Source organism: Lepisma saccharinum, chromosome 5 (genome assembly GCF_977018435.1).
Source record: "Lepisma saccharinum chromosome 5, izLepSacc3.1, whole genome shotgun sequence".
NCBI classification, from domain to species: domain Eukaryota; kingdom Metazoa; phylum Arthropoda; class Insecta; order Zygentoma; family Lepismatidae; genus Lepisma; species Lepisma saccharinum.
The window spans coordinates 39,130,256-39,157,779 of NC_139233.1; the positions used below are offsets into that span (position 1 = coordinate 39,130,256).

Genomic DNA, 27,524 nt, shown 5'->3' on the forward strand with positions numbered 1-27,524 from the left:
AAAATATTGTGTATGTATCTTAACAACGTTATAAAAATATATTAACAAAGAATACTGCAACTTCAATATATTTTACTCCCTTAAATTTCTGTCTTGCAGTGGTGATAGTCACAACTTGAGGAGCTCAATCATTGTTTCTCTCATCCTGAATTTCTGAATCTTGCCAGAAAGAGTTTTTGGAAATTCATCAGCGAAGTGTACATAGCGAGGAATTTTGTAGTGAGCAATCTGCAATTTTAAAAATAACAAAATAAATTAAATGTATTAGGAGTGGACAGACTAACTCTCTCTTCTATTGGGATTGGTTGATTTATATGTATTGATAAATTTGTACATAATTGTATTGAGCCAACATTTCTATAAGTCAGGAGCGTATATTCGAGGCTAGCTGCGAAGTCTGAAAACTAGAGCGTAGAATAGAGAAGAAATTTATTATAAATTGTGAATAAAATTACTCACTTCATTCTGGAGTTGGCAACCTGATTTCTCAGGAGTTGGCAACCTGATATCTTATCAGTTGGCAACCTAGCCGCTGTTGGCATGGCAGTGATACTTCCCTGAAGAGACACAACTAGCAAAATGATTGTGTGTATCCATTTATACACGGTGTTGAGGTCCTCCTCCTTCCATAGCCATGTGTCATAGTGAGATAGTTCATATCTTGGACTTAGCATACGCCACTGCAATAAGTAGCTTGAAACCTTATACAAAATTCTATCATTTTGTTATTTTTGAAAATTATTTTGCCCATCAGTTGTAAAGTAAGTACATGGTTCCCACTCTTTTTTTATTAAAGCCAATTCCCTGACTTTTCCAGATTTCCCAACCTAGTGTAAAATAAATTTCCAGATCCTTTTGCAGTGCTTTGTGCTTATAAACAGTTTTAAGTATTGAAGTGCATTTGCTATTCAAAAGAATAAAGTGTAATCAACATTCCCCTGTAAAACAAAATTGACATCACACTGTACATATACAAAAATAATCAGTGGCGTGCCCACGATTTTTGAAAGGGATGGGTTACGTACACTTTTTTTCTTTCGTAGCCAGACTTCCTTTTGACATCTTTTCCTACCTTTGAGTTTTTTTTTTATGAATACTAAGCCAAAGAGGAAATGGGGTTATGACCCCCACCAACCCCCCTTGGGCACACCACTGATGCTATGCTTTGGGCTCTGACTGCGGGATGGCATGGGTTCGAGTCTGCCTAGGTTCAGTCTGAGTTTTCAGCCTGTGTCATGTCATACACAGTGTGTATAGGACCAGTGGCAACCCACCATCGTGATGAAATTGTTGAGCTACGAGCGAGTAGCGTAATCCGGTCTGGGAAATCTATAACGGCTGAGTGTTCAACGTGCTGACCCCACGTCACCCATTACCGGTTGAAGATCTCCACATCTCTAGGTAGGATTGTGGGAGGGCAGTCAGGAGATCAGCCAAGGTCCTTCAATGGCTGTAGAGCCACGGGTTATGCTAGAAAAAAAATACTATATAATTTAAACTTGCACAGCACATAAAAACAAAATGTAGAATACTGGATATTTGACAACTCTACCTACAACCCACAAAACCAAATTACCGGTATCTCTGCAATCATCTAACAACATATATGTCGAAGTAACGGAAGCATTTGTGAAAATTAATGCTTCATGTTCAGAATTTCTCAACCTACCTGCCCCTTACAAAACTGCTTCACTTCCTCCTCTGTTATATGCTTTCCATCTTTGAGTCTCAACCAACAACACACTTCTTCACCCATTCTTTGATCTGGTATCCCGAAAACCTACAAGAATAATATTGGAATACACTACTCAGATTCATATTTACATTTTTCTACCTCAAAGTTAATCATAATAAATATGAAAGCAAACATTTATGCCTTATCCATGATTCAAACCTAAAACCCTCTGTTTTTGCATTACATACCAGATAATGTAGATTTTAGAATAGAATTTGATTAAAACCATAATCTTTATCTCTAGCATTGTTTGGAAGGAATGAGTTACCATATGTTTGCCCAGTCCCAGCAAACTTACATTCAAGTTATAAAAGTTACAGATTAAATATATACAGATATGTTAATACAAAATGCTAAGAAAATACCTGATACATTACCTGAGCTTCAAGAATTGATGGATGTGTTTGTAGAAAGTCCTCTATCTCCCTTGGAAAGATGTTTTCACCTCCTCGTATTATCATATCTTTGATTCTTCCGACAACTTGTCCATAGCCATCTTCTCCCAGTATTATTTCATCTCTGTAACAAGGACACAAGATAGAGGAATCATTTTCCAATAACTGAACAAACTTGTGTACAGTAACTAACCTGTTCCAATAGTAGAGGTTCCAGGTTCGAACTCTGGTTAAGACAAGGACGTCTCACTGTGTTTGTTTTGTCGTCCATTCATCAGTTCCTTCTCGATAAACACAACAGGTAGAAAAGCAACATAAAAGCAACTTAAATAGAAAGAAAGGAAATTGAGAGTTTGGTAGTCACAGACACTTCTGGATTATAATGAATACATTGAAAATCAATAAGGTTGTTAGAACCCAGAATTGTACATAACTGTACATACAGCATGTCACAAAAACACATTGACCAATCTAAGATTGATTGATTGATTTGGTGTTTTAAGTCCACTTGTATGCACAGTAAGGCTAATCGGGACTGGACCTACAGTTTAAAGTGAGATCCGAACCACTATGTGCCTCCACCGGGTATCAAACCCGGGACCCCTTTATTACAAGGTGACGATGCTACAACTGTGCCATCTGGGAGGCCTGACCAATCGAAAAAAAGATTCTGTGAATAGAAGCGTAAATGTATGTTAAATGCATTATTATAAAATAGAACATGCAAAAGTACTGATGGGAAGTATTCTAAGAAGGGGCTACACCCACTCCCACTTGGAAAATGGGAAAATGAATGTTAAACTTATATATTATACACATATATTTTGTTTCAGTCACTGGAAGGGTGTTGCAGGAAGAAGTGTTTTTTGAGAGGTCAACACTATTATAGGGAGAAATGTGCCTCCTTTGCTCCCTGGAAAAAATCCTGCGGATGTCCATGATAACAGAACAAATATTGTAACAATGTACAGAAAGTTGTAGAAGGTCTAACCATTATTCAATATTACAATATTTTCAAACAATATACAGATATGTTGTAACGAACCCGTCTCGTCACAATTTGTACGAGTCGCACCTCTATTTTTGTGACCTTTCTGATATAAATATGTAATTAGAAATGTATCAATTTAAAAACAGGTTACACCTCTAATTTGGTAAACTTACTTAAAAATATACTTTTAATAGTTTATATTTCTTCCACTTGCTTACGCTAGCGTCGCCGACCCAATATAAAGGCGAGAGCGGGGCCAGCATCTCAGTTTGACTCCGTCTGCGGACGAGAGAAGTAGGGCTCTGCCTACGGGCAAGAGGTAAACTCCTCCTAACAGGAGAGAGAAAAAGATATCCCACTCCACCTTCTGGTGAGAGAAATTTACTCCACTTTAGTGTGAGAGGACCCACTCCGCTTTCGGGCGAGAGAAACCCACTCCGCTTTAGGGCGAGAGATATTTAGGTACCTTTTTCTTTCATAAAACCCCGTCATCTCGACGTTGGGGATGTTAACAGCGAAACCCCGTCTCCTCGATGCTGGGAATTTCGCTTCTTAGAATATATTTCTTAGTTTTTGGCCTGTTACTCCTACATGTAAACAAAAAGCTGTTTCCAAGGTTACACTAATCTTTCTCTTTTAGATGCTTTGTTTATAAACCATTTGTGATTGTTTTTCTAACAAGAGTACTAGGTGTCATATAACACTTACGAGGTTGTATGGGTTTACCTGTTCCCTTTTCTTTAAAGGTTAAAAGTTTTTATAGTTCAACTACCAAAGGCCGTAACTATATAGAGAGGCCCCAAATATGAGTATATATCTGTATCTGCGAAACTATAAGTTGGAGGTATAAAACTACTGTAAAAGGGTCTAAGTTCCTTTCTGGCTTAAGTTTGTGATGAAATAAACCTGTATATGTTTTAGTTAATTTTGAGTTGTTAATGAACTTAACTAGTCAACTACGTCATAGCCCACTAAGTGCAACATACACCCGAACCCTGAGTGTAAATAGAGACTCATGCCACCGCTGGAGAAAAAGTTTAGCATTATGGGTAGACTTGTAACACTTAGCTAGCTAAGCTATTGGTCATCTCTCTTTCCTCTCCCTCGAGCAGGATGTTACAATGTGCACACTTACATGGCTGGTTAAATATACAGACATTATATACCTACATATCTCTTGGCAGTGTCACTTTGAGATGGTTCTGAAAGACTAGAATCAAATGCTGCAAATGGTATAGAAGCCAATTTCAATTATGTTTTTCAGGAGACAAAGGTTAAAAAAAAAAAAAAAAACAACTTAAAGTGTGGGAATATTTTGTAGAATTTTGATCTATTGGAACAGAGAACTGAATGTATAATTCAGGAAAATGTAAAACCAAGGGTTTCACTGTATTTTATCAAGCTCAGGACTTGCATAAGGCTGAACATAGGACCTACCCTGTCTTCAGCCATCTATCGGATGTAAATATTTCTTCTGTTTTCTCTTTATCATTCCAGTAACCAAGCATGTTGCAATAGCCTCTGATCCAGAGCTCTCCTCGTTCACCCAGGGGAACCATTCTTCCTTCCCTGTCCACAACTTTAGCCTGAAAGAAGTGAAGGATGGTTAAATTAATAATATATATCAATTGCAGTCGGTGCACTAAATCTCGTACCATTTTATCCTTAGATGCCACGGCTGCATGCCTCTCGAAATACAGGGTGGTGATCTAGGAAATCTCCCATACTTAGGCAGCAATAAGGTTCACAATATGTCTGCCATGGTATGTTTGCTGGTTGTCACGAGTCGTGGAGGTGTTCATCCGAACAGGCTCCATTCACAAGACACAGCAGGCACTGCACTGAGAAGCATCATGATGCCAGAGATATGCCTCATTCACATGACATGCGATGCTCCACACTGGTATTGTTTCTCCATGGTCTGACTCACCTCATTATGCTGTGCACCTCTCACACAGGTGGATAGTCATTGATTTGTTTTATTTTACTTTGTTTTCTGCCACTCTTTGCTCATCGTGAAGATGTGAATGGTGATAAGATAAAATGGATGAAGCAACAATCACAAGCACATGTGAACAGAAGAAAACACAATCTCCACAGAGAATGGTACTGAGCCTTGTTTAGTCTGCAAAATGCAGTCCAGGGTGTCATACGTGGAAGAGAGGTTGACAATTGGGCACTTTCTGAAATGGTCGCCCATTACACCCTGCAGCTGCTCGAGCATGCACTCCCTGCCTTTGAACAGGTTAGATACAACTTGTATGTATATGTATATGTGTAGATATGTATATGCAATTCAGTTATTGTACTTTACAAGTGATGGTTAACATTTCATATTAGTCCCATAGTTATTGAGAAATATCATTTCAAACTTTCTTGAAACAAAGAAAAAAGTTGCTTTACAAATTTCAAAACCACAACTTTCCAACATGACAGGTACAAATATTGAACAGTCAAAATTTTGAAAAGTAAGTGCTAGGTACCTAACTTAACCTTGGAAAACCTACTTCAACGTGATCCATGATGTGCCCAACTGTAGAGGTCATGTGCTTCATACTGTCTCCTGGCAGTGACTGAAAGCTCACTGGACTTGTCTCAGTCATACCAAATACAGACTGAAAAGAAGATAGTTTTTAAGTTGAACAGGCACTACAACACCAGCAAGTATCAATAGTATGGATAGGATATGAAACTGTACAGATACAGAAATAGGTCATGAATGTAATAGATAATAGTGATTGCTCCAGTATGTTACATATAAACCGAATCTGGGAAGAGTTTAATTCAGATATTCCCAACCTTTTTACATTCGCGGGACCCTTGGATATGAGATTAAAAACTTGGGGCACCCTTGTTAGATTTTTTTAAAATTTTTAATCTTAAATCGAAATGGAATATGTTATCAAGTTTAATTTATTGTCAAATAAATACCTACTCCAGTACTTATGTTATTCATTTATTGAAAGATAATACAATGTATAAGGAACAAGTATCAGAATAGGATACAGTTTACTACAATGGAAATCACTCAAAAGAGTTTTGTTTTTATTAACATGAAACTTGCGATTGATGGTTAGAACACAAATGTTTGATATCAGGCCTACTTCCTAATTTTTCTTTTATTTTTTTTCGTTTATCCTTAAAATAGACTATCCCTAAGCGATCAGCACCTTAAGGTTCCACGGCACCCTGGTTGGCAATCATTGGCTTAATTCGTACTTTTCAGTGATTATTTGTTAAAATTTAAATGGCAAGTGAGCACTAGTCTACTCACATCCATATAATGATACGAAGATCCCCTTTAAATATATAGGAATGTATATTTTTACTTCGAACAAATTTAGAGAATTCAAGAAAATCCCATGGCTCAAGAGCCCTCTGAAGGCCAGGGCCTGCTAAGCTGTCCATTGCTAATGTTTACTGGCTTTTGAGACCAGAGCTCGCTACTTCTTTTCCAGTAGCTCTCCCAATTGTCCTGAAGATGCTGGCTCAAAACTGAAATTTTCAGGGCTCCCAATGAAAATTTAGCCATGGGACAACTTGCACCAAAGATGAGAATGGTAAAAATTTGGCTATGTGGGAGTCTGATGCATTTGAACCAAGAATGAATGAATGAAATAGGTTATTTTACATAGTTTTCCTGCCACTTTTGGCTAATTAGAATGAATGGTGATAGACATTCACAAATGGACAACACAACACAATTCCTACAGACGATTATCCTGGCTGCAGGTCCAGGCGCCATAGCCTCGCTAGACTGAAAAAATGCAGTCCATGGTGTTCTACATGGAAGAGAGGTTTACATTTAGGTAAATTCCAAAAGGCACCCTTATACACCCTGCAGTTGAACCAAGAAGACACATCAAAGTTACGCACCCCGTAATGCTAAACCATGACTGTGGCTGTTGAGTTCGGTAATGCAGTACAAAACAAATACAACTCATCTCCATGGTAACAAAACTTTTCTTTGGTTCTAGGGCCAAAACAGTCTCTTTCTTCCTGCCTATGCAAGTGACAAATGTTCACCGACAGTTTGGAACTCTCATTGTTCAGAGAATAGCAAGAACTCTCAGTATAGAGAACTACAGTATCAACTGAATACTTACAGAGACTCTCGAGAGCTTAAACTTCTCCAGCATCTTCAAAAACAACTGTTCTGAACATGCAGCACCTCCATTCACCGCAATCTCAGCAGAACTTACATCATGCTCGTTAATTGCTTCGGAATTTAACATATCAACATACATCGTTGGTGTTCCATACAGCAAAGTACATCTGAAATGAATTTATATTTGCATGCAAATAATGTTTCTATGAATATGATATTACAAAAGCTATGTACAGACATGCAAACATAGATATATGTGTACATATTTTGATTTTATTCGAGACAATCCCACAAATCAGATAACTGAGCTTAAAATGAGAGACCAAGAACATGCATTGTTTTTCCTGAATTTTTTTTAAAATAACAGGTCACTTGTGAAGCAAGTTTCTGGTAATCTTATCAAAATAGGCGAGTAAAATAATTCGTAATATTCATCTAATTTATAATTTTAGGAGCAAGTAAAGATGTTTTTCGATGTAATATTTGAGGAGAACTCAAACTCTCTTCTTTAGACATTATGCAATTAAAAAATGTCTAAAAAAGGGTGCATGAATTCTTCCCAAATATTACGTTAAAAAAAGGTGTGTACTTGCTTGTAGCAACTGTAATTTAGAAGAAAAATACTGGTAATTTTTAGGGATGAAAACCTGATCAGCATCCACATCACCATATTGATTTTAGCAAAAAACTTACTGATAATGTTATTGATCCGATTTTTCTATCAAGTCTAATTGACTGACATATGATTTTTTAAAATGTAAACTTATAATAACATGACATGGTTTTGTATAGTAAATGTCTAAATGTGCAGTTTTTTTCAAAAGTAAAGCTCATTGTATGAGGTGCGATCAGGTTGCTTCGACACTAACATAGAAGGAATGACGTTATGATTGATTTCTTATTTTGTTATTGTTTAGTGATCCTTTATATGATTCCATTCTGAATTGCAAGTCTGAGTAATGTACAGTTTTCTTTTTACAGGGGTATAACTGAGTGAAGTTGTGTCAATGTGCCAGAATGGAGAAAACTGAGGTGAGAGCGGTGATCAAATATTTTGTGGAGAAGAAGTGGATGGTATCCAAAATTCATGAGGACTTGGTGGATATACTAGGGGACACTGTTCCTTCATACAGTATGGTGAAGAGATGGTGTCATGAGTTTAATTGTGGGAGAGAGTCGTGTGTGGATGAACATGCAGGTGGAGCACCAAAAACTGTCATGACGACCGAAAACATTAACAAAGTCCACGATATCGTGCTGAAGGATCGTCGAGTCACTATCCGTCATGTTGCTGAGATGTGTGGCCTGTCATATGGCACTGTGCAAAACATAATTACTCAGGAATTGCTAATGAAAAAAAAATGCTGCAAGATGGGTCCCTTGAAACCTCACCCCAGATCAGAAGAGCAGCTGAGTGCTCATCAGTCAAGAACTTCTTGACAAGTTTCGTGCTGTTATAGACGATGTCCTTGCCCGATTTGTAACTATGGATGAAACATGGGTCCACCACTTCGACCCAGAAACAAAATCACAATGCATGGAGTGGAAACACCCACATTCTCCACCAAGGAAGAAGTTCAAGGTGCAAACGTCAGCCAAGAAGGTGATGGCCTTACTTTTCTGGGACTGCAAGGGACTATCTACAAAGAGGCCAAACCATAACTGGCACATACTACAGTGACCTAATCAAGAAATTACGTGATTCCATCAAAGAAAAGGAGGTGTGGGATATTGACCCGTGGTGTGCTCCTTCACCAGGACAATGCACCTGTTCACACCTCACGCATTGCGAGGGCCGCTATCACAGATGCATCGTTCGAATTGTTGCCCCACTCACCCTATTCCCCAGATTGGCCCCCAGTGATTTCTATTTGTTCAAACATTTGAAGAATGACATTTGTGGGCAAAAAATTTCTGATGATTCTGAGGTGATAAGGGCTGTGGACTCATGGTTGGAGGACCAGTTGGAAGAATTTTTTTTTGCAAGGTCAGGCATTGGAGCACTGATGGGAGAAGTGCATTGGAGTTGCAGGGGAGTATGTTGAAAAAAATTGAAACCCTATTGCCGCTCTTTCTATGTTAGGGTCAGAGCAACCTGATCACCCCTCGTAGTTTTCATTTAATTGAATTTTTCTCATTAGTTAGATTTGTGCCACTTTTGTCGAAACACAACAGTGAGGGTGAATAGTGATTAGTAAAAAACGATTAACGGACACTCGCAAATGAAACACCCCATGCCAGGACTTGAACCTGGGACCATCAGTGGCAACATTATGAGACCAGCTCTCAACATGCTTATCTTTGCAGTCAATTGGTTGCCAAACTCTTCATGTTCTTCAAGGAACATGTTATATTGGATCAGTACTGATATTGCATATTAGTAGAAATGTTTTACCGGTCCATCCATAGTAATGATACTGATACCATTTTCTACAATGAATAAATCCTATCTACCTAACACATGCACACACACACTTACATATATATATATATATCTCACCTTTCCTCTTCAATAGCAACTATTGAGTCTTTTGGCTTGAAGTTGGGACCTGGCATAACAATGGTTGAACCATAATGCAAACTTGTTAGGACCCCTATCACACAACCAAAGCAGTGGAACAATGGTACTTGCAGGCAAAGCCGATGGTACTTTAAAAGAAAAAGGTATGCATTATATTCTTTAAACAATGTTTAATCATTAAAAATCCAATCTCATAAAAAAATGTAGAATTTATAGGACACTGTCAAAGGCACAATTCATGCATCATTATATCAGCATACTGATTTTCAGGCATTACAAATTCAATTGTAAATTAATTAACACAACAGAAAATAACTGTGTACTAGATACAGAGAAATTGGACAAAAATCAACATAATAATGGTTTGTGTGAATGAAAGTTGTCAATTTTGTGAAGCGTGAGTGTCCCACAACTGTGGCCATGTGGTCTAAGGCATCAGGCTTTGGGCACACGCTATGGGATGCATGCTGGTTCAAATTCCCTGGAGGAGGGGCATAACAACTTTTCTCTGTAGATTTCGGCCAGTGTATGGGACCAGTGGCCACCCAGTCATGGAAACCTACAACAATGAATGGGGATTTGTCATTCTGACCACAATGGTTGGATGATCACCCACCTCTTCTGATGCCCACACCAAAATCCCGATACCTCAGACTACATGGCCACAGAGTGGAACTATATACAGGTTGTCTCATGTAACATTGCGACCTGAAATATTTCGTGAACAACAACAAATATTGAAAAACTGCTTTCGTCGATATACGGGGTGTCGCAAAACTCTTTCAACAACGCTTGGGTGCTGGTAGATATCATAAAAACAAGTAACTTTTCCTTATAAAGTTTACCTCGAAAGTGCTTACTTTCTGCGCTATGAGCGGTTAAAATCTATCCTGTACATATGCAACCCAACACAGCAAACACTTGCTGTGACATAACTACCAGGGGCGTGTGGCAGGGTTGCCACTAGCGTTCATCGTTAGGAGAGACGACTTGAAAACAACAACTTGGGAGTTTTGCCTGAGCAAAATCCAAAACATTAATGATACTTGCGATGTTGTAAAAAGCATTGACAGTATTTTTAAACTGACCAAGACAAATAATGGGCAGACTGAATTTCAAGATTACTCATTCTAAAATATCTCCATAATTGATCGATTGATTTGGTTTATTTTAATTCACTTTTCTGCCACCTTTGGCTAATCGCGAAGATGAGGATGATATGATGAAATAACAAATTACACCGATGTCTATGCCAGGATTTAAACCCGAGACACCTGGCGCCGTAGCGAGCTGCGCTAACCACATCACCACAGTGTTTCGTGTATCATGCAATAACAATTGCAAGGGACACTTGAGATAGGGGAAATCCACGAACGAACGAATGTAAATAATACGCAAATGTGCAATACGAGTGCCCTTTACAGTTCAGCGCTTGATATAAGTATGCATTTCTTGGCTTTGGTTTTTAATAAGCACTAGTTTTAATGTGTGAATTTATTCATGTCTAAACGACGTTTTTCATTAAAATGAAAGTCAGCCCCTGTGGTGGAGTGATTAGAACATCGCGTTACAATGGTAGGGGTCTTGGATTCGAATCCCGGCTTGGGTATGGATGTTTATGAGTGTCAATTCATCAATTTCATCATATCATCCCTCATCCCCATCTTCCCAAATGAGCCAAAAGTGACACAAAAGGCGAAGTAAAATAAATCCATCTATCAATGAATCAATCAATCATTAAATTAAAAGAGCCTTGCAATTATTTCCTTATGAGATGAACACGATTAGCAATAACGCTAGCACAGATAGGAATAATTTTCAAATAAATTGTAATAACATAACAGTGTGTGTGTTCGAAACGAGGCATCAAACACATCATGTTTACATTTGTTCGTTCATGGATTTCCCCTATCTCACGAGTCACTTGCAATTGTTGATATTGGATGATACACGAAACACTCCGTGGTGATGTGGTTAGCGCAGCTTGCTATGGCGCCAGGTGTCTCGAGTTTAAATCCTGGCCTACACATTGGTGTCATTTGTTACATCATCATATCATCCTCATTTTCGCGATTAGCCAAAGGTGGCAGAAAATCGAATTAAAATAAACCAAATCAATCGATCAATTATGGAGATATTTTGGAATGAGTAATCTTGAAATTCAGTCTGCCCATTATTTGTCTTGGTCAGTTTAAAAATACTGTCAATGCTTCTTACAACATCGCAAGTTCATTAATGTTTTGGATTTTGCTCAGGCAAAACTCCAAAGTTGTTGTTTTGAAGTCGTCTCTCTTAACGAGGAACTATAGTGGCAACCCTGCCACGCGCCCCTGGTAGTTATGTCAGAGCAAGCGTTTGCTGTGTTGGGTTGCATACGTACAGGATAGATTTTAAGTGCTTATAGGGCAGAAACTAAGCGCTTTTGAGGTAAACTTTATAGGAAAAAGTTACTTATTTTTATGATATCTACCAGCACCCAAGCCTTGTTGAAAGAGTTTTGCGACACCCTGTATAGGTATGAGAGGGGCTCATGAAATTAGTGGACACAATACGTTCAACTACGTAAGGAAGTACGATTTTCAACACAAACTTAGTTTTCTTTTAATGTAAACCCCTTTTTTTTTCAGCTCATTTGAAAGTACGGAAAAAATGATTAAGAATGGCGTTTGTTACATTGTAATACGTCAAGTAGTTCTCAAGTAAATGTAACCTGAAGTTGAGCTTGAAGGCGCATCCCTCACTATGCCGGTCGGCAGAGCCGAGCGCAAATGTCATCACGCATACAGCCTGCATGCATGTGCTGCATTTTCCCTACACTCGCCATAGATAAGTATCATCCCATCCTTTTCAGAGTCTGAAAATACTATTTTCTCAGCAACAGTTCTGACGTATGTACACTATCACAAACGTTTGGTTAATCAGTGTACTTTGTTACGCCCTTGCTTTATTTGATAAATTTGATAAATCAATTTGAAGGAAAAATGTATAAGCTGCAAAGTTTCAAAGTTGAAAACTTAAAGATTTGTCATGACCAAACGAGAACAGTTGATTGTTCCAATGTACTAAAAATTATGACGTAAATAAATGAACGCCAATTAAAAATTAGAAAGATGTTAATGTACTAACATTTATGTATGTAACTGATGGCGGAATGTTTAAAATTTATACTTTTTAATAAACCCTTATTTCATAACTCAGAAAGATGTATCAGAACCTTTTAGATCATTTGTCAGAGTTTACTTATGTACAACCTGCAGTTGTTGGGAACATAACAACTTTCCAAAGCACAACACATAGTATGCAGAAGTGTAACACACGAATGGCATCAAAAGGGGGATATGCATGTTACGACACATGAATCAACTTGTGAGAAGGTTTGTTTCAAGCATCAACTTCAGGTTACATTTACTTGAGAACTACTTGACGTATTACAATGTAACAAACACCATTCTTAATCATTTTTTCCATACTTTCAAATGAGCTGAAAATGAAATGGGGTTTCCATTTAAAAAAACTAAGTTTGTGTTGAAAATCGTACTTCCTTACGTAGTTGAACGTATTGTGTTCACTAATTTCATGAGCCCCTCTCATACCGATATATCTGCGAAATTAGTTTATCAATATTTGTTGTTGTTCATGAAATATTTCAGGTCACAATGTTAGATGAGACACCCTGTATATTATACAGACACACAAACACACTCATATACATTCATATATGCATTTGAAGTTTGTTTTACCTGATTGTTTAATCCAATTCTTCTTCCAATGAACAGGCTGTTGTTGACAATGTTGTGGTGACTTAGCAATGTGCCTTTTGGTTGTCCAGTTGTTCCCTAACGAAGAGTGATAATGTACTTTGAGCACAATTAGAGTACTTTACACTGGCTTTAAGAAAATTAATGTCTTCTAGTTAAAAATTTTCAAGAGTGCAATATTGGGGTGCAAATTAATGCATAGGGGAGTGATTACTTCTATGCTGAATTTCATTGTAAAGTTTACAGCTGTAGCACAATTTTTCGCGAGAATAACCTTGGATGAAGAAAGAAAGAAAAAAGAAAGAAAGGAAGTCTAAAGTGAATTGGTTCAGTAGAATGTGCAATCAATTGAAAGAATAACTTTCTCCCATTTTTTTCTAAAATTTACAGGTATGGTAGGTAACTACAGGGTACCAGGTAACTAACTACTTGTCAGGGAATTCCCAGAAATGCCCCAACTTCATTCTTTCAGCAAAATTTAGAACATCACTGACTTTTACAAACTTATTTTGTTGAAGAAAAATTTCTACCTACAAATCCATTTCTTGAAGGTAACACCACTTACCGATGTGAATTGAATGTTAAAACCATCATCACATTGAATTTCATCCTGCAGCACATAAATATCATTCACCATCTGGTCAGTGGCATTGTCCATAATCTCATCCAATAGCAAAGAACCATTACTGGAATGATGAATAAGACAATATCTTAACACGAAAAATAGATGATAGATGTGCACATGTATATGTACATTTAATTTATATTTTTGCAAATACAGTGGAACCTCAATTTTACATTTTTCAGAGGACCAAGCTGGTAAAACTTAAAATGCAGAAAAATTTAAAATCTGGGATAATTTTATAACCTTTTGCTGTGTTGGGACCATCAAAATTGAATCTATAATGTCAGAAAATGTAAAAATCAGGGTTTCACCGTATTTCTACAGAAGAACATGTAAAAGTCTACCTTATTTTCTTGTTGTTTTTACAGAAACTATGTAAATGTTCCTTCTCATTTGTATAAGTTTGAAGCCATGGTTCAGTAATTTATTTAGTGTTGATACTAGGGAGTGTAGTGTGTGTTTGTACACCCTGTATTGACTTACACAGTCCATGTATCATATTCTCTTACCTTAGAATGGCAATCCTTTGTAGAATAGGGCTTCAAATACTGAGATGAGACTCAAAAAGTCCCCCAATGAGGGTGGAGGCAAAGACATTTAAGAGGGGGATTACTACATTCTAGATATACGTATGTTGCAGCTTTTCTAGTGTTAACAAAATTTAGAACAGTAATTTGGGATATACTGATTTACCTGCAATTTTAATCTAATCTAAAATCTAGCAATTGGGCTTTTCTGCTTGCATTTTAACTCTCAATCTAGAATTCTTCTTCTAGTTTACGGTTATTACAAGCATTTACACATTTTCTTAATGTTTTGTTTTGGGAGAACACCTGCTCCCTTCATCAGACATGCATGCACATTGATCAACTACAAATAAATCTCTTTTGATGGAAGTGAAATGTTACATAAAAATGTGTTCAAATGTTTGTAACAACTGTAAACTAGAAAAGATTTGACTATTTGTCATGCTTTTATTTAACTCTTAAAACTTACCGTTTCTTGTTACCCATAAAAAAAATCCACTTCAGGCTAGGCACGTTCTTTGAATTTAGTTCATGTGATGAGTTCTCTAATTCCGGTACTAGAGATTCCACAATCTTAAAATAATCTTGAGTCTTGAATTCTTGAGCAGAGATTAGAGCTTTGATGCCTACTTTGTTCACACAGTACTGCAACTCTTTTGACTGGAATGCTGGGTTGATGTTTACCTATAATGAATAATGATTTACTTGTAGCTTGGCTGTAATGTATATCTGATAAAAATTAAAAATTCCTTAGTGCTAAGAAATATATGTTTTGTTAAAAAGAAAACTGGCTAAAATGTAAGTAAAGCTATCGCCTGTGCTATGAAGACTCATATGGGGGAGGCAGAGTGACCATATACACATTCTCACATACTACAGCACCATGCTCCTGCCTCCTTTACCCTCCAGGGATTTCCCTGAGGTACATATTGATTATAGAATAGGTGAGCACAGGAGTCCCTTTATGCACACACATTACTAGAAAAATTCCTTCCTCAGACCAGCCACCCTGGGAATTATTCACACTATACTTATAGTGAGTCGCCATACAGGCAAATTCAACAAACATATATTCTTTAGATAAAATTGGAGGTGAAGAAAGCAATGAACTCCCTCTCAAGGTCTGCAAACAGTGCCAAAGTTCAAGATACAATCAAATTGTAACTCTATTTTTATTAATATGACATCATTATGCAAATAGTGTACTCTGGAGGAACTAGAAAATGAACAGGGTGCATTTTCTTCTTGTTATAATGACATGATTTCATAGCTTAATTGTTTATTTTTAGATTTCATTTTTAGATTCAAACCAGTGTTGTGAGCAATAATTTAAACAAGGTTGGTGTCACTTTTCTGTTAGTTTCAGAGCTTTTTGGAATGTAGTTTTGGACATAACATATGGTGAAGTGAGTATTATCTCTTGTTTGTGGTGTGACTTTACCAAAACGAACACGGATATTTTTTGATGTGTACAGGAAGCTGTAAGTAATAGCAAGAATTTAACTTTTATGTCAATAAAGAATTTTGAAGGGTAAGGACTGGGTTTGAGTTTTTAAGTGCACCTTATGCACATATGTATATGCTAATTGGGACTGGACATACAGTTTAAAGTGGTAAATGAATCACTGTGTGCCTCCACTGGGCATGGAGCCCATGACACCTTTATTACAAGGTTGTGACTAGGGAACAGATTTTCAGGTGCTAAAAAAGAGAGATTTAGGAGTTTATAAACTCCAATATATGACTTGTAGGTGCTTATAATAAATTAATAGTCAGAATTATTAATTAGTAATAAATTTATGAAATAACTAGTTTTAGATGCAATTTGTAAACAAAAGTTACTATTACTAGTGCATCATAGAATACTATTTTTTGGTTATAAAAAATATAGAATTCCTCCAATGTAAAAATGTTATATTTTGAAGTACGTCGTGCACCACCATATGCTTTTCAATGTTCTTTGTGGTGAAGTTCTTCTAGTCATCCGTGAGTAAGTGCATTTAGAGTCTCAGAAACTTCAAGGGTTGCAACAATCCCAATAACTTTCAATGTGATTGTTACAACCCAGAAGTTGATTGATTGATTGAGTTGGTGTTTTGAGTCCACTTTATGCACAATAGGGTTAATTGGGACTTGACCTACAGTTTAAAGTGGAATCAGAACCACTATGTGCCTCCACCGGGTATTGAACCCGTGACCCCTTGATTACAAGGCGATGACCATACCACTGCACCATTAGGAAGGCCCAGAAGCCAGAAGTGTCCATGGATAACCTTCTCTCTATGCCACAGGAAGTTATTGGTTCAAACTTCATAAATGCAACTGCTCCTGATTCCCAAGGCAGGTTTGGTTCTCCTCGAGATGTAGTGGTAACGTCGTCGCCTTGCAACAAGGAGGTCTTAGGTTTGTATCCATTGGAGGCTCATAATGGTTCAGATTCCACTAAGTCCCGATTATTCTATATAGTGGACTCAAAAAAACTCAACCTCAAAACTCAACAGCAAGCAGGTTCGCAGTGGTCTTCTCTATACTAGAGAAACCCTCCCCTTTCACCTAACTGTTGTGTCACTGGGGGAAATACCCAACGTGATTGGTCACTTGCAAACTTGCACTTCCTACTCGTCACACCAGGCACTCGAGACAGCCAATCAGATAGAAGTATTTTTGGAATCTTCCCGTGCTCTTACTGTTGGAGGCCGAGAATAATGCCGGCCCTGTTTTAACAACTGAACGATTTTGTAACTAGGATTCCGTCTCAAAACAGCCTGCATTTTTGTTTGGTATGCTACACCTATGGTCCCTTTAATTGCCTGGGAAGTACAGCATTTAACAGAGAACGCCTCATCCAGTCAGTTCACTCCACATTTTTCCAATTTCATGATGCAGGCTGGAAGATGGCGGAAATTTGCACAGACGTTGACACTCCTTGCTGTTGCATTGCTTCTCTTGCTGCTCGGATTCTTTCCAGGTCTCGAATTTCAAGAGACTCCAACATTTGTATTGGAAATTAAGAGTTGTTCTTAATAAATGTTATTTTTAAAGTTAAGGAATGGTCTAAGCGGCGTTTCTCAAGCCAAAATACGAGTAGGTCATTTAGACTATTATAGGAATTTATAGTTCATTTAGGCATTTATAGGAATTCATAGTTCATTTAGGCATTTATAGGAATTCATAGTTCATGTAGGCATTTTTAGGCCCTATAGAATTTCAGCAGCGAGATGCTGTATACATAAAACGCAAAGATCTCTAAATAGCACACATCTAGGATGTAGCAATGAAAATAGATATGGACCTAGAAATCCGTTCCCTAGTTATGACGTTAGCACTAAACCATTTGTGAGGTCCGGTAGGGTACTACTACTATTATTATTATCATTTGATGAACCAAATGTCCTTCCTTGCTTAGGGAAACAGGCAATTTGACGATGTAATTCCCTCCCATCCCTGCACATGCCAATGTACCGCATGTATTTAAAATATTGCTTGCCTCCTTCTTCAGACTATGCTTCGCCACTGCCCACAGAACATACTGCACTTACATAATAAACAAAATTTAAATTTGCTTATGCCCATTCCAGGTATAATGCAACTTCTAGTTCCTAAGGCACTAGCACTAATTCATCTGAACAGAACAAATATTATAAGTAAGCAATACATGTATCTAAATATAGATTCTAAGCAAAACAAATATAATGTACAATAGTTACCACTATAAGTCCAGCTTTAGCTGCAGCCAAGAATGCAAGATACCAATCAGTTGAATTTGGGCCCAACAGACCTATGGTCTCTCCTCTGTGCAATCCCAAGCTTCGCAGCCCAGCTGCAAGCTTATCAACCTGTACCATATAAAGAAATGCAGTTTAAAGAATAAAAAATATGAAGATTAAATTTTGAGAAAAAATACAAAAATAAACAGTGAAAATACAAAACGTTTGTAGTATATATTGTCATATAGAAGTGAAATTGGCAATTTGATAGATTGATTGATATATTTTATCCTCTAAATCATATATAGTATGATAGGTACAAGGATATAGAACAGGTCAAAATTTACAATTGCCGAAGTTCTAATTGATTTCGGTTTACCTTTACGTTAATTTTTACATAGTGGATACACATGATAAAATTAAACTACATTTTTAGCACTTAAGTCATTTAACACCTATACTTAATATAGGAATGAGATCCATAACAAAAAGAAAATTATGCTTTTATTAAAATACGTAATTCAGACAGAAACTAAGAATATACAAAATGATAATGTTTATTTAGGAAAATAGAAGCCATCAAGGAACGCTTAGTGGAAGATCGAGGGGTATGTATTTACAAAAACAAATCAACAAAGGCTGGCCGGCTTGCATTGTCATTGTAAGCAATAAAAGCCACAGCACGGGTTAAAAACAAATTGATTGGCGCCTGAAGGAGGCAGAGCAACGAAACATTTCTTGATAACACATAAATCCGATACATGAAGGTTTCTTTCGTATGAAGCAAAAGTGTTGCAAACCGTTGATTTGAAACATTGGTTTCATAGGTCTATATTGTCACTGTGTAAGTAAGACACTTTTTATTATTCTTGATTTTCAAGAAAAAAGATTTGCCGCCCCTAGGCACGTGCCTAGTGGGCCTAGTTGGTAATCCGCCACTGAACGTGGTGCAAAGTGCAGGGGAGCACTTTACACACACTTACTTATTTAGGAAAATGCATGAAACGGGAATTCTGTTTTCCCCTATTGATCCATGCCATTATATACAAAATCACATTTGTGGTAATTTTGATTAACAAACCATTCTTCTTACCCTTTCCTTCACTTGTGAGAAGTTGAGCCTCTGTCCTTCATGCATAGACACCACAGCTTCACGGTCTCCCCATCTATCAGCAGCTTTATCTATTAGTTGACCAATGGTTAACCATGTCAATGGAATTTCACCTGGATGGTGAAAGTAACTGGGCTTTTTAGTACTAGTACGTAAATTTTTGAGAGTGCTGAAGCTGGAAAATAATTTATTGAATATTTATCATCATACAATTATATATTGTTACAAAATGGTCCAACTTCAGACTGCTGGATTCTTTTGTGAATATGTTAGGACAGTTAGGTTTGTTGTTATCATTCTTACGTTTACCGTGATTTATCCACACACCCCCAAAACCCTGCTAAAATTTTTCAAAGCCTTGTACTCCCCTAAAAATGAACTTACACTTGCCAAAAGGAAATTTCTGGATAAACCCCTAGTAGAAGTATATTTGAAATTAATAATTTGTTCATCTTACTAATGTCCGAATTTCATTTTCAAAACTCCGAAGATTATTTTACATTAAATTTTGATTTTGCAAATTCTTCTTTTGATGCTTTGCAAAAGTTGGATCATTTACACAATTACCATGAAAAAAATATGTGATCTCAAAATCTTTTAATGGTTTGTAAAAATGAAGAAAAATATTAAGTTTTCAATACAAAGATGTTAAGAAGGTCAAGTTAAATGTTAAGTAACGTCCTACCCAGTGTGGTATTTAAGAAATTTCCAGTGGGGGGAAATTCTACTGACTGTCTAGGGACAGCATGAGATAATGACTTTATGCCATATAACATTCCCCCCTCCATGGATAAAATTTATCAAGCAGAGGGGGGACACAAGTACCCAGAGAGGGGAAAATCCCCCCTACAAATACCAACCTGGTCCTACCCCACAGTCCATCACTTTCTAAAAACACTTGTCTAGCCTGGGAGCAGAGCGGCCCAAAACTGGACTGCACTGTTGCCATTCATACCAACAGGATTGCTTCCAGGTCTTAGAATAGAGAGAGCGCAAGCGTGTTTTCTGGGCGAGGGGAATGAAGCCGTGAGGGGAAGGGGGTGAGGTAAAACTGCCATCTTGGGATGTGCCACAGTTACAGCTGATATAGTGGTGGCAGTAGGGATTTGAGCGTGGAATGTTCGTTTATAGTGCATACTATCTGTACATTTCAGTGACACTGCGAGTAGATAATAAATAAGAAGCTATGTCTCTGTGCGCAGCTTTCGGATGCAACAATAAAAGTGGCAAGAAATGTTTTTGTTTTTTTTAAAAAAAAGAAGGAATTGAGAAGTCCCCAAATAAACATACTTACAACATATTTACGTTTATTATACATACATTTCTGTTGTGATTTTATTAGTGGTATTATTATTAACGGTATATATAAAATTTTAAATTCAAAATTGTGGCATATCGAATTAGCGAAAATCGTTCGCATGTTTCATAAAGTTAACTATTGCAAATGTTTATACGTGTTGAGAACTTTGTGGAATGTAAATTCATTGAAGGAACAAAGAGAGGCTTCAGACATGGAAAAAAAGAGACGTGTCACTTGGAAAGCAACCATCAGAAATAAATGAGACCTTCCGAACCGAAGCGACACGCCAAGCTGCACGTGTCGCTAAGACTGGGCCGTTTTCTTAATACCGTCCATCGTATCGCCTCGGCGTTGGTGGCGCATGCTAGAGGGGGGCAGAGGGCAACTGACCTCCTCTGAGAGCCTGCTTTGCCCCTTCTGTGAAAAATACAGAACACATTCCTACCTGGAATTCTCACTAATCTTTACAATTATATCCGAAATTACTCTAGCAACATAACAAAGTGACTTATTGATTTTGTGATTTATTAATGTGTGTGGGATTCCGTATAATGTCGTACCAGGATTGGGAGAAAAAAATTCCCTTCCAGATTCAGACTTCGGGAAATGATTTCGTAATTTTCAGTACCTAGAACAGTTGTGACATTTTGAGTAGTCTCCTTTTGGCGCCCAAGGCCATTTTCACAAGTAAGCCTCTCGGTACCGAGCCGATTTTGAGCAAAATGCAGAGTTTCAATTAAATGAGTGTAGATCGGAGACTAATTGCCCTAGAGAGATGAGTGTTGTACGCGGAATGAACCAGAGATTCAGACTATATGAAATTTATGCAAATTCGACGTATATGTGGCGGGGGGAGGGGGCTAACTCTCAAAATTCCAAAATTTCGGGGAAAAAATGGTTCCCCCACCCTCCCCTCAAGAAAAAAGTACATGACAGTGTCGACATGCACATGGAAATGATCGCTGATATGTAAGGAACACAAAAATATTTGCATTATTATCATATGACCAATGTAACTTGAGTTGTACCCCCAAAAAGGAATGGTCGACACGCCACTGATTCAAGCTTCAAAATGCAGTGGTACCTTGAAATGGCTTTAGCTCAGAGACTATTTGCCCTGGAGATAAGAATGATATACAGTTGTACGCAGAATGAATCACAGATTCAGACGATATATAATTTATGCACATTCGGCGTATATATGGAGGGGGAAGGGGGAAATCCCCTGAAAATACTTTTTTTTTAAAAAATGGGGTTTCGCCTCCCCCCCGCCTCCCCCGAAAAAAAGGATATGAAAAGTTCAAAATGCACATAAAAATTATCGCTGGCATGTAAGAAACAGAAAAATATTTGCATCATTGTCGTATGACCAATGTAACGCGAGTTGTCCCCCTGAAACGAAAGGCTTGTACGCCACTGTCTCAAGCTTCGGAATTGAGCGAACTGCAGAGTTACATTGAAATGACTATAGCTCAGAAACTAAATGCCCTAGAGATATGAAAGATATACCGTTGTACGCAGAATGAATCACAGATTCAGACGATATATAATTTATGCACATTCGGCGTACATATGGAGCGGGAAAGGGGGGAAATCCCCTCAAAAATACTTTTCTTAAAAGAAAATGGTGTTTCCCCCCGCCCCCCGAAAAAAATGTCAAAATGCACAAAATGCAAAATTTATGCAAATTTGGCGTATATATGGAGGGGGAAGGGAGAGAACACCCAAAAATTATTTTAAAAAATTGTCACCACCCAAAAAATGTCCTCGCACTTGGGCACAAAACGACACCTACGCACAACATTCACGGACGAAAAGCTAGAACGCAGTGAAAAATGAGCGCCGATTCTTGCAGCTGCTTGAAATTCTATTTTTAGACAATGCAGGGTAACCCCTGTCGCAACTTGTGGACACTTGTGCTAAAAAAAACAACAAAGGTTTCCTTCAGGGCGCTTCGAAATTCCATTCTCACAACGTAGATTCAACAACCAGTCTTCCCCCTCACCCACCCCCCACCCCCTGCTTGCGCCCTCACGGAAAACTTTCATTTTGACATCGGATACTGATAAACAAGTTTCCTTCGAATGCAGTTAACAGGCGGGAGTGAAAAACATTTTTTTAGAACAACAAAGCCCGTTTTCCTTTGTCGGGAAAAAATTTCCCTTGAAAAGAGACGCAAAAGAGAAGTCCCTTTTCCCGCCTTTTCACCTCCATTTTCATGAAGAAAAAAAAAAGGTGCAGGAAACATTTCTGTTAAATACATGTGTTAGGAACAATATATAAAAAAAAAAATCGAAATTCTAGCCAAAAATAGAAAAGTTATAACGTAAAAACTACGACTTTGACACAGCGTCTCGATCGATTTGGATGTTTTTCTTGGATGTGTTGCTATGAAGTTTAAACAGCATATTTTTTTGTTTCCCAACTCTACCTTTTGGTAATAGCGATTCATGTGATAGAGAGAGGGAGTTGATATTTGATTTTTGTTACTTAGCGTTGCTTTTCTGCCACATCTAGCTAATCGTGACAATGAGTGATGACGTGCAATTAATGAAGAGACCAGCACCTCGGTACATATAATATGGGAGAGCACTAGAGCAGCCATGATTGCAACCACACCCCCTGGCCTGATCAAGGCCATGCAGTAACGTTCCCCATCCTCGCTTCCATTTCTACCCCTCCTCCCACATTACATCATACCGCTCACTGGACAAGCGTGGCGAGAGAACCACGTTTTTCTACACTGTAACTTCGATCTAGAGCTGGTAACTATGCAGGTCGAATTCCATTCCCGCTATTTTAATTTTCTTTGCAGCTGAAGATGCGGGCAGCTCTCGGCCGTGAAAATTTTAATTTTCGCAGTGTCTGGTGAGTTTTTCTTTTTTACTTGTAATATATATCTTTGTGCATGCTACTATAGAGGGAATGCAGGGGACACCTCGATAATTTTAAATGGGGTTAAACTTAGTCTTTTTATTTACTACAGACAGAGGTTCAAGTTACAGTACATGTATGACTCTAAAATCAATTACATAACCAACGAAATTAACATAAACATTAACATGAACAAATAAAGCTTTGTACAAAACATTTTTTAAAACAAATATGAGTAATCCTTTTGTAATTATTGCCAAATTGCCGATTTAAATTTGTGTACTGACAAAAATAAAGTTTAAGTTTCAGCCTTTTCCCCGCATCTGTTCACAGCTGTCTCACGTCACTGCACCTTGCAAATAATACCAACTTCATTACTAGCTAGGTACATAAAGCTAAAGCTATGGTTGAGAAATTTACCATTTATTAAATTTTTCATGACTTGGATAGGTAACCATCAATCTCAAAGGAACTCACTGCTGTGCTATGCCGTCTTCTGTATCAGGTATAGCTACTTGCCAAATTTTTAGAACCGATCCTTGATTACAGTCTTCATCTCGTCAGCAACATTATCCGATTTCAGTCGTTTTGAAGGCAGATTTATGATATTGCAGAGTCTGGAATGCGCATCTCTCACTTTTTTCACTAGCATTCTGTTCTGGCACTCAACAGAAATCTATCAACATGCATGACGGCTTTGTTTTACGTTTGCTTATGCTATTTGTTTTTTAAAAAAGCAGACTGTTCTAAAAAATGATTTTGTACAGGACTATCATGCTCGAGGTAAACATTCCGTACTATTGTTCTACTCAGTGGCGGACACTCCTCCATAGGGCTATACCCCGGATCTAGGCTGTGGGTAGTTAGCGAATATTGAACATTTTTGTCAACATAGTGTGAAAAGAAAGATAAAGTGTTTTACATACTGACATAACACAGAAAATACATACATACTTGATACCACGCCCTCCTCTCCAATTTCGAGCACTGGTTCACAGGGATGGAACTTCGGACTCCTTGATTACAAGGCGATACCGTTAGCCAAAGCTAAGAATAATCCAGTTAGTTTGTAGAAAGTCTCGCCAGATATGAATATATGTCTCCGTGACGGAGGGGTCAGCAGCGCCCTTTGAACCCTGGTCAAGACATGTATCACTGTGTTCGTCCTTTCATCAATTTCATAGTTCATCATTCATACTCATCGTCGCGATTTACCCAAGAGGTAGAAAAACAATGCAAAATAACTAAAGTAGAAATATATAGTTATTTGTGTTCGTTTGCTTTATTTGAGGTTACTTTTCTTCCTATTTTGGTTAATCGCGACGATGAGGATGAATGATGCTCAATCACATTGATGAAGGGGCATTCACAAAGTACACACAAACCGGAATTCGAACCGTGAACTTCAGTGGCGAGCTGGTGGCTATTGGTAATTTGTTATGTTCCATCATAACTAGAGACCTCGTTATTTTAAATTTGTTAGGGCATCGATAAAAGGTCTGAATCCAAATTTTAAATAATTCAGCATTGCTTATGGCATTATAATTAGGACATTCGCACGTGCTAATACAGAAGCAACACTGCAAAATCGCCTCGCGCTCTTGCTGACATACCGAAACACATATCACCCTGCTTCTCACTTTCATCTCTAAAACATAGTATTTATTAAAAAGTATTTCAAGAGAAAATTTAAAACAATCGGCCTGAAGTTTTTCAGTGAAGTTTTCGATGTATTGTTTTTGTCCATAAATATCCTTTTTAATTCTTTCGTAGCTTAGTTTTAAAGCTGCTATTCAAAATATGTGATATCTGCTAACCACTGGAGACAAATATAACTTTAAAAGACATAATATTACTATCACAATGACTGAAAGTTCTAACATTTAGAATACATGCGAAAAGATATCCTTAATCCCTTCCGGTGAGATTTCCGGATCCCTTTTGCAGTGAATTAATACTTTCGCTCTGCGCACGGGTAGCTAGTACGATCATGTTACTGTAATACTAAAACGATTAGAAAAATACCAGAGTTTACATTTCTGCTTTTTCCATTCAATTCGGGTGACTCACGTTATAGGAACAATATTAAATTAAAACGTCCGTAGGGAAATATACACAGTGTATTCCGCGAAAGGGATATTTTTCATAACAGACAAACTTTCACCCGCTGTTTGCGAAATGTCAACTATTTCAAACGCCAGTTTGTTCTCCCCCCAGGCAATTAGAAGTACTTCCAGATATGCGAAAGCATTTCACTGAAATATCCCGTCGTCGCCTTGTAATCAAGGGGTCCCGGGTTCGATACCCGGTGGAGGCTCATAGTGGTTTGGTTGGATCCCACTTTAAACTGTAGGTCCAGTCTCGATTAGCCTTTCTGTGCATAAAGTGGACTTAAAACAACAATTCAATTCACTGAAATATCGAACTGGTAAAGATATGTTTCTGAGATGGCAGTGTTTTCATTGGTATTTCTATATTTTCTGAATTGGGAAATTCTGCATCGGGCACGAATCAGTCTGCATCGTGATGCTTGGAAAATATGCACTAAACTTATTGTAATACGAACTCAGTTACTAAGTGTATTCAACTTTGACACTCGGAAGCGTAGCGCGCAAGCTCACACCACGGCAGTGTACGTACACCGCAGAATCACACGTCCATAATAACTTGGGACGAGCTCTGTCACACTGCCACTTTACGTAATTGAAGGAATGCCCTAGCAGTGGCTGGCCTTGACCAAGTTGAGTTGTATCAAGCGAATAGGACAAAATCTCTCGTACTACTTACCTTCTGATCACAAGTCGGAGTGAGTACACGTTGCGCATTGCGTTACACAGCACTTATTCGTCTGGAACACCTCCTTCCAACTGATTTCCAACAACAACACGCACACTTGTCAAGGTCTCTGTAGTCTATCAAGCAGCATGGCGAATAGAAGCGTACTTCTCGAATCCAGCAGTCAGTTCCTTTTTCCCTTGCAGGCGTCTACGTCCACTGGCCACTTCATGACGCCACGAACTGCCTCCTTCCTATGCTTTCATGCAACGCATTGCGTAATAAAAAGGGGAAAAAATCAACCCAACTCAAACCTTCTAATCCCTTATCTCTTTTATATGCCGAAAGCCTTTCAGATAAGGTGGAAGAATCGCACATTTTATTTCTCTTCGCAACCTCCGTGAGTGTTGGCATACCATAAACGTACTGAAAAACTTTATACAACAGCCGTTAAATAATTAAAAGTTATGCAGTCTTGGAGTTGTAAAAATAAAGCAAGAATATGCACTTTTTTCTATAGAAAGGAATGTACATCTTCCACAGTAGGGCCCAGGTTCGAGATCTTGCCTGGGCATGGATGTGAGAGTCCCTTCATCAGCTTAATCATCATTCGATCTCACAGTCGCGGTTAGATTGAGTAAGAAGAAAAGCGACGTAAAATCAGAAAATTACAAACTGTGTGTTCAGTCCCGATTAGCTTTGCCTATTCGAGCATAAAATGGACTTAAAACAAAGTGGCAAATTTATATGAACGGAAAATGATTTGTGATTGAGCCATTACATTTAATATGTGCGATGTGGTATTGTAATTTTCCAGTAGAGGGGGGGGAGGGGCGAGATGACCTCTCGGATCACACACAACGAGAGAAGGATGTAAACAGCCCCTCCCCCCATACCTCCTTCAAATACGTACTACACATTACAATGGTTTTGATACCAATTTAAACTGTAGGTCTAAGTCTAATTACTGCTCCAAAAACTGACTTAAGCAAGGGGGCACTTGTTCCCCTCACGAGATAACTGAAAAAAAAATAATAATAAAAATTCGAATTGTGAAATTGTGGTTATTTTATTACAAATACGATGATTTCGGCGAT

At 37.9% G+C, this 27,524-nt stretch overlaps 1 protein-coding gene across 1 annotated transcript; it reads right to left on the reverse strand.

The window, feature by feature from the left end:
* On the reverse strand, positions 1-26,685 carry LOC145988335 (medium-chain acyl-CoA ligase ACSF2, mitochondrial-like). Its single transcript, XM_083123202.1, has 13 exons — positions 26,440-26,685; positions 19,461-19,653; positions 18,368-18,496; positions 15,130-15,344; positions 14,074-14,194; positions 13,491-13,586; positions 9,730-9,878; positions 7,228-7,396; positions 5,629-5,736; positions 4,559-4,707; positions 2,113-2,254; positions 1,670-1,780; positions 1-228 (listed from the first exon to the last, which is right to left on the reverse strand). Exons 1-13 carry the CDS (start codon positions 26,475-26,477, stop codon positions 109-111), a joined length of 1,740 nt encoding a protein of 579 aa, XP_082979328.1. The 5' UTR covers positions 26,478-26,685; the 3' UTR covers positions 1-108.
* Between the last annotated feature and the right edge of the window lie 839 nt (positions 26,686-27,524).

Coding starts and splice junctions, on each gene's coding strand:
- LOC145988335 (XM_083123202.1), bottom strand. CDS start 26,477: ATGCGCAACGTGTACTCACTCCGACTTGTGATCAGAAG. Junction 18,497..19,460: donor TCTCACAAGTGAAGGAAAGG/GTAAGAAGAATG, acceptor TATATGGTACAG/GTTGATAAGCTTGCAGCTGG. Junction 7,397..9,729: donor GTTGCTATTGAAGAGGAAAG/GTGAGATATATA, acceptor AATTCATTTCAG/ATGTACTTTGCTGTATGGAA.